This window comes from Cervus elaphus, chromosome 15, assembly GCF_910594005.1.
Source record: "Cervus elaphus chromosome 15, mCerEla1.1, whole genome shotgun sequence".
Classification (NCBI taxonomy): domain Eukaryota; kingdom Metazoa; phylum Chordata; class Mammalia; order Artiodactyla; family Cervidae; genus Cervus; species Cervus elaphus.
This window is the reverse complement of record NC_057829.1, coordinates 88,787,270-88,801,397: the sequence shown is the minus strand read 5'-3', so window position 1 is coordinate 88,801,397 and position 14,128 is coordinate 88,787,270. Positions and strand designations below refer to the sequence as shown.

Genomic DNA, 14,128 nt, shown 5'->3' with positions numbered 1-14,128 from the left:
TCCTGGGCCATTCACCTCGCAGGCCCTTCTTGACCGGCAGAGCCTCTAGGAATCGAGCAGCCAGGACTTCTGGTTTTTCATCTGAAGCCATCAGGGCCTCCCAGTCCTTACCGCGTAGCTCCAGTGCTAGGACTTTGTGAGAGAGGGCACATCTGTGTCCCTGCAGCAGGACAGGCAACGAGCTGGGGGGCAGGGAGACCACCAGGTGGGAATGCTGGTCCTGGCACGGACTGCGTGACCTCGCATAAAACAAGGAACCGCTCGGGCACTTAGCTTCCTCCTGAGCACACAGGGGATAGTCCACCTTGAGAGGCTGGCGAGGATGCCCTGCAAAGACGCAGGTGACAGGCAGGGCAGCTGCATGAATGGCAGCCTCCAGCGCCCTTCTCGCGTTACAGACACGAAGCACAGACGCGCTCCAGCCCCTCACGGGGGCACGCCCGCTTGTCCCGGGATGCACGAGGTCACCATCCTCATCTCCAGGCTGATCCGGAAGGCCCCACCTACGCCCACCGCGGGTGCGAACTGCCCATGGTGTCCTGGGGATGGCTGGTTTCACTGAGTTTAACCATGGTGATGGGGCTTCATGGGGGTATGGTGAGACGCATGCCCGTTCCACAATCTTCTAGAAACGTCCCTTTCCAAATGCGGCACAAAGGGCAGCTGTGGGCTGGAAACCCACTGGGATGACAGGCTGGCCCCTGGGAGGGGGGTCTGGGGTGGGTTAGGAGGGAGGGCGTGGGGCCAGCTGGGAGGGGGAGAGGTGGGGTACCCTAGGACCCGCAGCCTCAGGGTCACTGCCCAGAGCCTGGCACCTTGACTGCCCTCCAAGCCTTATCAGCCACTCTTCTCTTGGTTGGAATATTCTGTTGAACTCCAGAATATAGAAGAGGGCAAGGGGAACTTCTTTCTGGAGGTGGGGGTTATCAGCTTACCCTCCCAATGAACACCCCACTTAGCGGCCTCTGAGGAACCCCAGGGTTCCACGGATCCTAGCAAGAAAACCACTGGAACAAGTCTCCCTGGCAAAGGTGGAGGGGGCCCTCTTGGCTTTTAGTTGTTTAGTAGTGTTTAGTCATTCAGATGTGTCCAGCTCTTTTTGGCCCCATGGACTATTATAGCCCGCCAGGCTCCTCTGTCCATGGAATTTTCCAGGCAAGATGATTGGAGGGGGTTGTCATTTGCTCCTCCAGGGGATCTTCCCAACCCAGGGATTGAACCCGTGTCTCCTCCACTCCCGCACTGGCAGACTCTTTCCTGCCGAGCCTCCTGGGAAGCCCCGAGGGAGGGCTGGAGGGGGAAAGTCCTGGAGGCATGGTGACGGGTGAGCCGCAGCACCGTCTGTGGACACCATGGCGAGGACTCAAGAAGGATGAACAGCGGCTCGTGGCGTCTTGTCTGCTGATGGTGGTGGAGCAGGACCAGCCCGGGGAGCAGACGGGTGGACTGCGTGGGCTCCTCTGGGCACAGGGGTGGAGGGGCCCAGAGGCAGGTGGACGGGTGGGTCTGAGCTCAGGGCCGCAACCAGGTGATGCAGAAAGCGATCGAGGATGACCGTGGAGAAAGGGCAGGGCCACCGGAGGCTCCCTGTTCTCATCAGACTTGAACGAACCAGAGAAGGAAGGACTGGAGGACAAACTCAGAACCCTCTTTCAGGAGCCTGTGCAGATACCTCTTGTATGGCCAAGGGCCAGTGAAGGCACGGGGCCAAGGCTGAACGTGACTGAGGCTCGTGGCCTCCACTCTGGGGGCCCTGGGCTCTGCATGCCTCCTCAAGCAGCAGGAGGAGCTGGGGGTCCCGTGCTTTCCTTTGGGAAGAGGCGGCTCCTCAGAGCCCAGGGCTGGCAGGATGGAGCCAAAACTGAGCGGGCTGGACTGGGGTCTGATGGAGCCGCTCATGGATTAGGAGTCAGAGGGCATCCACGTCTTCCCTTTCTACGGCTTAGGCTGGCTTAGAAAAATTGACAAAATGGTTTATGTCCTTTCTATGGGGTTTTTATTTTTAAATCCATCTTTTTTTTAAACTGGATGATAGTATATTGCTTTTTAAAGTATTCTGAGATGCTTGAAAGTTCTCAAAGTAGATAAGAAGGGAAAGCTTCATTCCAGACTGCATTTTATCACCACATTTTTCAGAGAATGACAGGGTATCAGGCTTCTTGTCTGCTCAAGGGAGGCTGGCTGTAGAACCTGCCTTTGGGGGGTCCCAGGATGAAAGGGGGACTCAGGAAGGCAGCTCCGGGGGACAAGGCACCACGGGTGGGAAATGCACCCTTACTTAATTCTGTTCCTGATGGCATTCCCAAGATGCTCTGGCTGCCCTACGAAGCAGTAGGACTTTGGTGGAGAAGATGCCGTCTCAGGGTGTGGTGCAAATGGCTTATTGCCAGCTAAGGATGGCAGACCGTCGCCCACATGACAGCCCGCCTTCCTGCCCACCCCCCGCCCCCATGCTCAAGAGCAAGACTGCACCGAAATAATGAATCACAGCAGAAGACAGGGATATGAAGGATGTTCTGATGAGCCAGACAGATTTCTGTCATTTTGAAATATACAGGAAATGATTGATCAAAGAGGAAGCGTTTCACTTAGAAAGAGAACACGGAGCTTGCAAAAGTGTTTATTTCTTAGAAAGAATTAAAAGTGGCGTCAGACTTTGAAAGAGGTGCACCGTGATGCACTCTGAGACTCTTCCAGCCACTCGATGCTGATTGTAATGAGTTGCAAGCTCCAAAGTGATCAAGCGCAGCTAGAGGACTCTGACTTGCATGAAGGGTCCTCTGCGGCGGCCGGGCAGGAGAGCACCCTGATTCCTAAGCCTATTCATCTGGAGCCGCTCCTGTGGGGCGGACAATCTCGGATTCCCGCCTGCTGGGTCTTTGGACCACAGCCTGGCAGCTGAGTGACTCTCAGCTCATGCTCTGCTCTGGCCAAGGCCACAGACACCTCATCTGATGGGCACTAGGTCCCGGCCTTGGAGGCACTGGGCCTGGGCATGGCCGGCAGGGCTTGGTGCAGTGTTGGGGGAGTGCAACCCATCTCGGGAGGAGTCCTGCTCCCGACTTGTCTCCAACCACAAGGGCAAGAGAAGAGCTTTGCCACTGACGAGCGTGAGGCCTCAGGCTAGGGGACCTTCTCAGGTTCCTCGCCTCTAAAAGAGGTGGGTTCCCCCACCTCAAAATGTCCACAGCGCCTCCTTCCTCAGGCTGCAGTTCCTACTTGCAAAACGAAAAACTCAGAAAGGTCCCAGGCTCACGGTAAGCATGGTAAGTTAGCGTTTGCTATGTGAGACAGATGTGTGGAAAAAGAAAAAGTCAGTTCAACAGAGAGCAGCAGAGAACTTTCGAGAATGGCAGACAGATGGAGCTGGGCTAAACATGAAGCCAGAATGGCATGCCTGGTTGGACACGTGGTTCTTTAGGGGGTAGAGGGCCCTGGGTCCTGAGCATTGGGGTAACCGCTTCAGCCTGCCTTCCCTTTGCAGAATAACCTGTTAGACCTGCTCGCAGACACCCCATCCATGCCAGCGGGCATGGGATTCCAGGAGACCAGAAGAGGTCTCACTCCCTCTTTTTGCCACACTGATGCTCACCTCTGAACAGTGGAGAAAGGGGACCATCTGCTCAGCCAGACACCTCCCAAGCCCACAGTCAAGGCTAGGACGCACCAAGATTCCCAGAGAGCCTGAGTAAGGATGGAAGTGATGCTCTGAACTGCACACCAAGGGAGCACTCTGAGGTGTGGTGCCTGGCCCTGCCCCCAGAGATGCTAAGACCCAGATCACGAAGACTGTCTCAAGCCCACCACAAGCCTTAAACCAGCAGGTACTCTGCATCAGTAAGGATGGAAACTCTGCTCAATGTTACGTGGCAGCCTGGATGGGAGCGGAGTTTGGGGCAGAATGGACACATGTATGTGTATGTCTGCTGTGCATCTGAAACTGGGCTTTCCTGGTGACTCAGCTGGTAAAGAACCTGCCTGCCAATGCAGGAGACGTAAGAGATGAGGGTTCGATCCCTGGGTGGGGAAGATTCCCTTGAGAAGGAAATGACAACCGGCTCTAGTATTCTTGCCTGGAAAATTTCATGGACAGAGGAGCCTGGAGGGCTACAGTCCATGGGGTTGCAAACAGTCAGATACTTGAAACTATCACAACATTGATAATCAGTCATTCTCCAACATTAAAAGAAAAAAAACACAACAAAAACCCAAAACCAAAATAGACGCATACAATATATAAAAAAATTACCAGCCACTCTTTTATGATGCTCTTGATGTTAGCCCTGGCTCAGAAACCTTACACAAACTCTTAGTAAAAGCCCAGTCTGCCCTTCACCCCAGAACAGAGTCTCCCAGCAGTCCAGGCTCTGTGAGGCCGGGTATCTTTCTGAGTCTGCCCTACGAATTGTCTTCTGCCCAAGGCATGGCTGTGTCTGCACCAGCCCCTGGCTTGCCATTCAGATTCCTGCCACCAGCCTTTGCTGAGTGAGTCCTCTCTCTGGGCAGAGTCCTGCCCACCTCCTGCAGCTTATCCTTGACCTAGATCAATGGCCACTTCCTCCTTGACCTAGATCGATGGCCACTTCCTCCTTGACCTAGATCGATGGCCACTTCCTCCTTGACCTAGATCGATGGCCACTTCCTCCAGGAGGTCAGTTTCAGGCCTCAGCGCACTGCTCCTCCCCGCAACGACTCTGACCTTGGTGTGGGCACAGGCTCCATCTCAGCTACGGGACATCACGACTGCTGTTATCCTGTGTGTGGTTTAACACTCTGCCTGTGCTGTGGGACTGGAAGTAGGGTTTCCATGAACCAGCCCGAGGCCCGCGGGTGGATGAGATTTTTCTGTGGCTCCATGACTCTAAGGGGAGATTGCGTTCACAAGCCGTGGGCAGGGTATTTGGTGATCAAGCACATTTACTCAAGCTTGCTCACCCAGACATTTCCAGTTACTGAAAGGAGGTGACTGGATTCGCTGGCAGAGGACCTAAGGAAGGGGCAGAGGTGCCTTGGCCCACTCCCTAAGTGGGCATCACGGGCAGGACTCGGGCACTCTGCTCTGGGGGGCTGTCACGGTCAGACGGCCTGATGAAGAGGCGTGCCCCCGACCCCGGCCACTCACCATGGTGCGGACACCGTACTGCTTCTCCACTTTCTCCTTTAGCTGTCTGAAACAGGCCTCCATTCTCTCGTGAAACGGCCTCAGTGCTTCTGTGACTTTGTCTCCATGAATCCTGATCCCTTCAGCCAAAAACGGAATCTGAAAAACATACCGGTTGACATTCCTTATCTCCTGCTTGATGGTCTCGAGGCAGCAATGTACACCCAGCAGAAAGTGTCAAGCCATGTGCAAAATGCATCTGTTTTGGTTTTCCAATCAAATCAGCTGATTAAATTCATCGCCAGGCATGCTACTCTCCCAGACCAAAATGTGTAAATGAAACGCATTTGTGTCTTAAATCGGACACGTCTAGTGTGGTGTGCAGTGCACGGCTGTGTCATTGCTTTGCCTGACTTGCATTTGACCATCAACCCCAGAAGAGACGGGCCTGTGCTTTCCACTTGAATTTGAGAAGAACCGCATTTTGGATTTGTTTGGCTGTAATTTGATGTACTCGCAAAGGGCCATGTCACAGTGCCAAGATTCCTCTGTTAAGAATATTGCCTCTGTAACCCACTCCAGTATTCTTGCCTGGAGAATCCCCGTGGACAGAGGAGCCTGGCGGGCTATAGTCCACGGGGTCGCAGAGAATCGGACTTGACCGCGGTGACTTAGCACGCACACACAGCCATAACTTGATCTACATGCAAAGGGCCATGTCACAGTGCAAAGATTCTTTCGCTAAGAATATTGCCTCTACAGGCAATTGAGAGCTCTATTCCAAAATGTAAAAACCGAATTAGATGTGATCTATAGTCCTGAAGGGTATTCTTATTTGGAAAGGAAAACCAAATTTATCCCTCCTTAAAACTAAAAATAATCACCTCTCTGCCAACATTGCTGTCACAAATATCCACGCCAACGCTTCACATCGGATCATGGAGACGTAGCTGACCTTTAAACGTGTCGTAGAGACATTTTTATTCCCCGGCCCCAGAGACCCTCCAGAGTCCCTGCCGTTGGGGGTGGGTGTCAGGAAGGCAGCTTCTGCGTCCCCCAAGGCTCCGACTGGGAGGTACATGCTCTCCAGTGCAATCAAGCTAAGAGGCTGCCTCTTAATAATTTATAATTAAATCAAAATACTGATTAAAAACAGATTTTCTTAATATGACAGAACACGAACGTAGATGAGCAGATTTATTAGTAAGAAGGATAATAAGTCCACAATTGAATTTCATGTGAACAAATTCAAGAAATCTTATCAGGATGAATCAACGCACAAAATGTATTTGGCTGCCATTTATAGCAAGCAGCTGGAGCCTCTTGCGGTGCGCGGGGAGAGGACGGGGTAAGTGAGCCCTCCCCCTGGGTGTGAACCCCTCAGCCTCCTCTCGGGCTGCACTGGCACAAAGTGTGTTCGGCTGACAGCCGAGTCTACACCCAAGGTAAACTCCAGGCATCCCTTCCCGGCCGTTATCACCAGGAGGACAGTGTGCAGCTAAGATTTCAAACGAGATGGGACCTTTTACTTTCCCATGCATGTTACTCTCACAGATGGCAGCCTCCAGGGACTAGCTGCAACTTATTCAGGTTCAGCAGGAGAAGACGCTCACAGAAATCTTTTTGATTCCTGGGGGTCGGCAACGGCAGGCTGGGGACAACCTGCGGTGGGACGGGGAATGTGTCCTGTCTACCCTGGACATGAATAGGGGTGCAGCAAGGATGGGGTGCGGTCTCAAGGTGACAGCCCAGCCACTGCAGACACTGAAGGCGTCCTGCTGCAGAATGGACCTTTCTCAAACGTGCAAAATGAAGCCGAGTCATTTCTGTGATTTTTTTTGTTGGTTTGCCAAAACTCTTAATCGGCCAGATGCTTGACATCAAAGAAGCTACTTGATGGACTAAAGTGAGGACCTTTTGGTTCAGGGCTTGGGACTGAATGACGGGCGATTTGGCAGGTGAAACTGACCCTTTCAACTGGTCCCCGACCTTGGTCAGTTACACCTTTCTACAAGCAGGGTGGGATGGGGCCCTTGTTCTACATCCGCTTGGGGCTGGACTGAGGCTATGAATAAAGAGATGCTCTGTGCAAACACATACGTGGTGCTTAGCACACAAATGGCAGCCATGGACTGAGGCCTGGAATGGTCTTTGGACTCCGGCATGCTGAGCATCAGCATCTCTCAGGCAGATTCCTGAACCCACAGTCCTGATCTGGTCTAGAGCGGGTCCCAGGAATCAGAGCATCTAAAGAATTTCCTAGAGCCCAGAGGGGGAGGAGGACGTCCCCAAAGCCACACGTGTCCTCAGGTGCATGCTCAGTTGTGTCCGAATCTGTGCGACCCCACAGACTAGCCCGCCAGGCTCCTCACATTTCCCAGGCAAGACTACTGCAGTGGGTAGCCCTCTCCTTCTCCAGGGGATCTTCCCCAACCAGGGATCGAACCTGTGTCTTATGTGTTGGCAGGTGGATTCTTTACCACTGAGCCACCTGGAAAGCCCAGCAAAGTCACATGTTGAGTTGTTCAAAGTGAGCACATGGCCGGCTCTCAAAATAGGGAGCTATATGTGAAATCTGCTCCTGTGTGTCTCCTACACAGATTCACGGCCTGCTGGTGGCACAGAGCATTTAGAAGCAGCGTGAAATGCTCCAGGAGCACCACCCCCGGTGACCTCAGAAAGGCCTGTCATTAGCTGGGGACGGTGAGACGGTCTAGGCTTTCCTGTCTGTGCATTTCAGAAGAGGCATATGCAGGCACCTCAGCGGGCTCATCTGAGCCTACATGGATTCATCGTCAGACCCACAGCAGGGAGGCTCAGTGAGACAGCTGTGTCTGCAGAAAGATGGAACTGTGCCTTTGAGGAAGGGGCTGGCGCTCGCGGCCGACCTGGTGTCAGCTGCAAACTTGAAGAGCCTCACGCATGCAACCGGCCCCTGACGGACCCCAACTCCTGCCTGCAAGGGGCTCAGCACCCTCTGCTCCAGCAGAGGCAACAGCAGAGCCGGGAGCTGCCTGGAACTTAATAACCAGCCTTCGCAAACGATTTTAGGCACTGAGATAAGCTGAGTGTACGTCAGGGATGGAAACTCTGCCCAGGAATCCTTGGGATTCCCAGGAGGAAAACCTCGCTTTGCCCTAATGGAGCTTCAGGGAAGAAAAACAAATCAAACAAATTAACAAAACCAGAAGAAAGCATCCCAGTAACCCCAAACTTCTCTCTGTTACTGACCATATGACTCAATTACTGATATTAAAATATGGATTTTCAAAACATCAGCAAATGAAAGCAAGATCACAGGTAATGTTTTGAATATGTATTTTTCATCACTCTTTGATTTAATGAAGTGGCAGAAAACAGATTTTTTTTTTCAACTTTCCTGTGAACTGCTTTAAAATTCATCCTTTAATATAGTTATTAGGGGTGATGACATAGTGCTGACATAAAGTTCTCTCTGGGGAACAAATTACTTTCCTCTGTAGGGCCTGAAACTCTTAAAATCCAATTTGCTGTAAAAGCTTACAGGAAAAAAAAAAAATCAATATAACTTTTTGTAGACCAAACTAGTTTTTGTGTAGCAATGGTTTTACAGCCTTCAGTAGAGTTTTGAATTTTGTACCTTTTGGTTCCCTCAACATCTAAAATGGAATCATTCAGACCCATAAACCCTCTCCATCTTTTTCTTAGTTAGAGATGGAGACTGCCTACACAAAGCTTGTATCCTGTCCAAAGAAACCATCGTGTAAAAAGTTCCCTTAAATTCAGCTCTCAAGGTGTCTTACCAGAGAAGAATTGCAAGGCCAAATTGACATCAAATGCCTAGGTCACACCCATTAGGATGGTTGTTATAAAACAAACAAAAAGAAAACCAGGACATAAACGCTGATGAGGATGTGGGGAAATTGGAACCATTGTGCCTGACAGGCGGTGGGAATGGAAAACGGTGCAGCTGCTGTGGAAAACAATATGCGGCTTCCTCAAAAATTTAAAAATAGACTCATCACCTGATCCAACAATCCCATTGCTGGGTATACACCCTAAGGAAGTGAAAGCTGGAAACAGAGCAGGTTTTTGTAAACCTGTGCTCATAAAAACACTGTTCACAACAGCAAAGATGGGAGCAACCCAAGCACCCACCAATGAATGAACAGATAAGTAACACGTGGTCTATACAGACAGTGGAATATTATTCAGCCTTAAAAAGGAACGAGATTCTGACATGTTACAATATGGGTGAACCTGGAAGACCTATGCCAAGTGGAATAAGCCAGTCACAAAAGGACAAACAATATAAGATTCTACTTACATGAAGTCCCTAGAATAATCAAAATAAGAGTTGAGGATTTGATCCCTGGTTGGGAAGATCCCCTGGAGGATGAAATGGCAACCCACTCCAGTAGTCCCGCCTGGAGAATCCCATGGACAGAGGAGCCTGGCAGGCTACAGTCCATGGGGTTGCAAAGGGTCGAACACAACTGAAGTGACTTAGCAGGAGTGCACAGAATAATCAAATGCATAGAGACAGAAAGCAGGGTGGTCGTTTCCAGGGGTGGGGAGCATGGGGAATTATTGTTTATTGGGTGCTGAGTAGTTCTGCAAGATGAGAAAGTTCTGGAGACGATGGTGGTAATGGTTGGCACAATGAAGTGAATGGATTTGATGACACTGAAATGTACACTTAGAAATGATTACGGTGGCCAATTGTATGTTATATACACTTTATCACACAATATACATACATATATTATATATGTAAAATAAGGACTTGTAACTTGGCTTGAAACCGAAACCCAGGCCCGCTCTGCCCTAACAGGTCCCGTAACCCACATGCTGATGGTGGACAAGCCAGGACAGTGCGGCTCCAGGGAGGCCAGGAGCTGGTGCCCACAGAGCGCTCATCAGGAGGAAGAGCTGGGATGCCCGGGCTGTGGTGGGATGGTGCAACCCAGGCACAGGGTAACCCTGGTCTCCAGCTCCCTCAGCTCCCTGCCCTCAGCCTGGCACACGGGGCACAGATCAGCAGTGCCCTCCTTGCCTCCCATGGGAGAAAAGGAAGCCTAAAGAGCCAGCTGATGCTGGGCAAGATTGAAGGCAGGAGGAGAAGGGGACGACAGAGGGTGAGATGGTTGGATGGCATCACTGACTCGATGGACATGAGTTTGAGTACGCTCCGGGAGTTGGTGATGGACAGGGAGGCCTGGCATGCTGAAGTCCATGGGGTCACAAAGAATCAGACATGACTGAGTGACTGAACTGAACTGAACTGAAAGGAGTCAGCTGCCTGAAGTCCAGAGCAGGTGGGCAGAGCTCCCACAGGAGCCGGGTCTGGACATTCCCACTACACTGGGCTCACAAAGACTCCAGAAGCTCAGACTCACGAGCCAGGAATGTCCCATGGAGCCCAGGACACCCTCCAGAGATTCCCAGCCTTTCCAGACCACGTCCCTTGAAGGAAGCACCAAGAGCCCTCAGGAGCACAAGGAGAAAAGCCCAAGAATATGCAGAATTACATCTGGGACACTCCCCCCAACCCTGACCACTGGCGGAGAGGACAGGAAGGTGGGCACTTAGTGGTTCCCCACACCCAGCTGCCATACCACCCGCCTGAGACAGGCTAGGGCCATGACCTCTGGGAGTCATCCCCCGACCTTGCCCCCAACATTCTGTTCTGTTGATACCAAAGATTTCCCAGTGGGCAATACACCAACCGAGGGGAGTAAACAGACCCGGCTCATTTGCAAAAGCGAACGTTCTAGGTGTTCATATTCATGACAACGGCCAGGAGTCCAGTTAATCGCAGCGGTGGCCGGTGGGTTTATCCGGTACAAACACAGTGGTGTGCACTCCGTGGCAGCTGGCAGGAGTGCTAAGGAGGCCCAAGGGGATCTGGTGCCAGGCTCAGCTTTCCCCACCCGACCCTGCAGCTGCCGAGAGATGTTTACCTGCCAAGCAATCAGGTCCTTGAGCTTCTCGATCTTTTCGTGGGCCTCGGGGTGCTCCTGTAGGTACCGCTCTGTGAAGAAGGCCTGGTGGGAACAGAGAGAGGGGCTGAGCCCACCAACATGTCCCAGCAGCAGGCAGTTTGGCACATCTGGAGTTCCCCAGGCCCAGCGAGAGAGCCGTGTGGAACGCAGACCCTCAGCCCTGCCGTAACCAGGCTCACGGCCCCCAGGTGGGGTCTTCTCTACCAAACATCTCGGGAAGGTCAATACAGCCAAAGGACTCTGTTCACTCACTGCGGAGACCCCGTCCACAGAGCCCAGCAAGGTCGCTGCTGACCCCCCAGCTCAGGTCATGGGTGGCATCCCCAGCTGCTCCCGGGTCGTGACTGTCACCAGAGCCTGCTCTGTACCTGAGGATGGCTGAGACGCAGCATCACCTCTCTGTCCCCTCACGGCCCACCTTCGGGCAGCGCCCTTCCTGCCTCGGTTTCCCCTTCATCTAGACCAGAGGGGCTAGCAAACTCTCTCTGTGAAGAGCCTCAACTCTGCTGCTGTTTTATTTGGACAGCCTCGGACACCGAGAAGCAGATGGCCACGGCCACATCACGGCTGCAAACTCCATGTACAAAATCAGGCGGACCCCTGTGTCTAGACCCCCAGCCCATGACCTTCAACTTCGGCTCCCTCTTACTGAGATATTTTTCCAGGGAGATCAGCTGGCTGTCCCCACCGCACCAGTCCCCCAGCTATTCTAAATATTCTAATGCCATTGTCTTCCACTACAGCTGTATATTTTGGTCTTTGATAACCCCAGGTCTCTGGACAGTCAGGAGGGTCACTCTCCGTCAGCACAGCCCAGTAGGGGAGCGGGGACAATGTCCAGGCCAGCCTGCCCCCGGGAGTGGGCGGGGTTTGGCCCACTTCCGCGAGCCCCGCGAGGTCTCTGGGCTTGGAGGCGGGGCTTGGAGCTAGCATGTCCCGGGGGCGGGGCTGCAGCGAGGAAGCAGGCGTGTCACGTGCCTTCTCGTAATTGGCAAAGCCCCCCATGACGGCGGGGTCCACGATGCCGTTCAGGAGCATGGAGAGCGGGTTGATGGGGAGGCTGGGGTCGTCCAGGTGCTGCTGCACCATGCTGTTGATCTTGTCGTTGGTCAGCTGCATGGTCTCGATGGCGTTCTCCAGGGGGCTGATCTCCACCTGCGGAAGGGGGAGGACGGAGATGACTCGGGCTGGCGGCCACACTGCGCCGCGCCCTGCCCAGCCCCGCCCCGCCCCGCCCCGCGCCCCCAGCTCCTCGCCAGAGGTCGGGCATCCAGACTGTGGCCCGGGCTTCCTACTTCCTGTGTACGTTTCCTTCCAGTGGATCTTCAGGGCAAGGTCTCTCCTCACCCAACAAGAGGAGCCTGGCGTGTGAGCGTCTTTATACGGTTCCACTGACCCGGTCCCCACGTGCAGAGTCCAAAGGCACAATGCAAGGCCACCTAGTCCTGGGGTGCATGTGTGTGCCCACGCTCATCTGTATACATGTGTGTGCATGCATGCATGTGCGTACACGTATGGTCATCCCAGGAAAACACAGCCCCGAGTGGTGCTTGAATACAACTGATCTGCTTCACAGATGAGGGCTTTTAGCCATGGTCTTGTCTGCTGCTTGTTTTGAGGAATTTGGGGCAATCTGTCCTGTCCCTGAGGCAGGAGGTCTGGGCGCTTTGCAAGCCCCCCTGGACCTGCTTGGTCAGAGAAGTGGGGGGGTGGGGTGGAGAGGTCCCACCATGGTCTCCACCTGAGATCACTTGCCCTCCAGGAACAAAAGATCTTCCCCGGCCCTGAGGCACCACTTCAGTTGGACCTCACAGGCCTCCCTTGCAAAACCTGCCGCCGGCCAGCAGGACCTTCAGGGCGGGAGGCAGGGCAGTCCACCTCTGCCCACACTGCCAAGGCCCTTCTTTCTCTGGGGGCCCCGCGGGGCTCCATGAAGCCCAGTCCCACCCTTCTCTCTGGCTCAGCTCTAACCGCCAGGAGAATGTGATTGGGTTTAAAACAATAACAACATCTTCACGCCTTGTCTCCCTCCAACGGACCCAAGGTTAGGCCCCGGAGCCACGTCCAGGGGTGACCTCAACACAAGATAAGGTGGTCCTTGCCCTCCCCAAGGCCAGTGTGCTGGGTCCTCCCGCCTGTGCCAGGGACCCGAGGGTGTCTTTAGTAAATGGCAAAGCAGAGCCGCCTGTTTTCTTCTTGCTCCAGCCCCTGGGGGCTGTCTTGAGAGGCAGAGGGGGAGATGGAGGTGCAGAGACGCTCAGAGAACAGACAGTTCTGCTTGCGGCCAGCTCCCAGAACGACTCCCTCAGCTGCTGGGCAGGAAGCTCCGGCTTGTCAAGGAGCCTGCCCATGACCTGATGGAGGGGCGGTGACATTCAGAGAGGAGGCCGACCCTGTGCCAGCCGGTGAGGGTGGGTGCCCCTGGCCCTGCGTGCACCCCAGACAACACGTATCCCAGGACTGGTGTCATAGCCCGACACCTGGCCCGGTCGCACCCTGGAACACACCCTCCCGTGCACATAACTCTGCCACATGGACTCTCCAGGGCAGAATTCCCTCCTGACTGACTGCTGACTCCCTGTGGCGGACTCCGCTGGCCTCAAGAAAGGTGTCCTAGATTCATCAAACCAAGAGGGTCAGCCGCTGCCCACACCGTATCCCATGCTGGTCTGGGCTGGGAGGCAGACACACGGCAAGAGGGGCCCGTGGTATTGACAGTAGGATTATTTCAGTCATGCCATCCGGGGATTATTCAGCTTCCAGCCCTCTAAGTTCACTAAAAAAAGGGCCAACACAGCCCACGGCAGAACCACATCCTGAAAATCAGGGATTGCCCCTCTCCACCTCGAGCTGTTAAGCGCCTTCCTCGCACACCCTGGCTGGCTCCCAGAATCCCCGATTACAAACAGCTCAGGGGCAGAGGCTCATTAGGAAGATAGGATTGTGCCTGTTTACGGAAAGTCCTCCTGGTCCGTCTCCCACCCACGTCCATCACCAGCTCCAAACGGTGCCAGCGAAGGCTTGCATTTTTGCCACCTGCCAC

The 14,128-nt window shown here is 53.7% G+C and overlaps 1 protein-coding gene across 2 annotated transcripts in view; it reads right to left on the bottom strand.

The window, feature by feature from the left end:
• The window catches only part of DOCK1 (dedicator of cytokinesis 1), a 546,606-nt gene that overhangs the window by 19,933 nt on the left and 512,545 nt on the right, over nucleotides 1–14,128 (bottom strand). For both annotated transcript variants that reach the window (XM_043926662.1, XM_043926663.1), the window contains exons 45-47: nucleotides 12,064–12,240; nucleotides 11,044–11,127; nucleotides 5,123–5,260 (exon numbers count right to left, since the gene is read on the bottom strand). In XM_043926662.1, coding sequence (XP_043782597.1) covers nucleotides 5,123–5,260; nucleotides 11,044–11,127; nucleotides 12,064–12,240 — 399 coding nt within the window. The remainder of the gene's footprint in view (nucleotides 1–5,122; nucleotides 5,261–11,043; nucleotides 11,128–12,063; nucleotides 12,241–14,128) is intronic.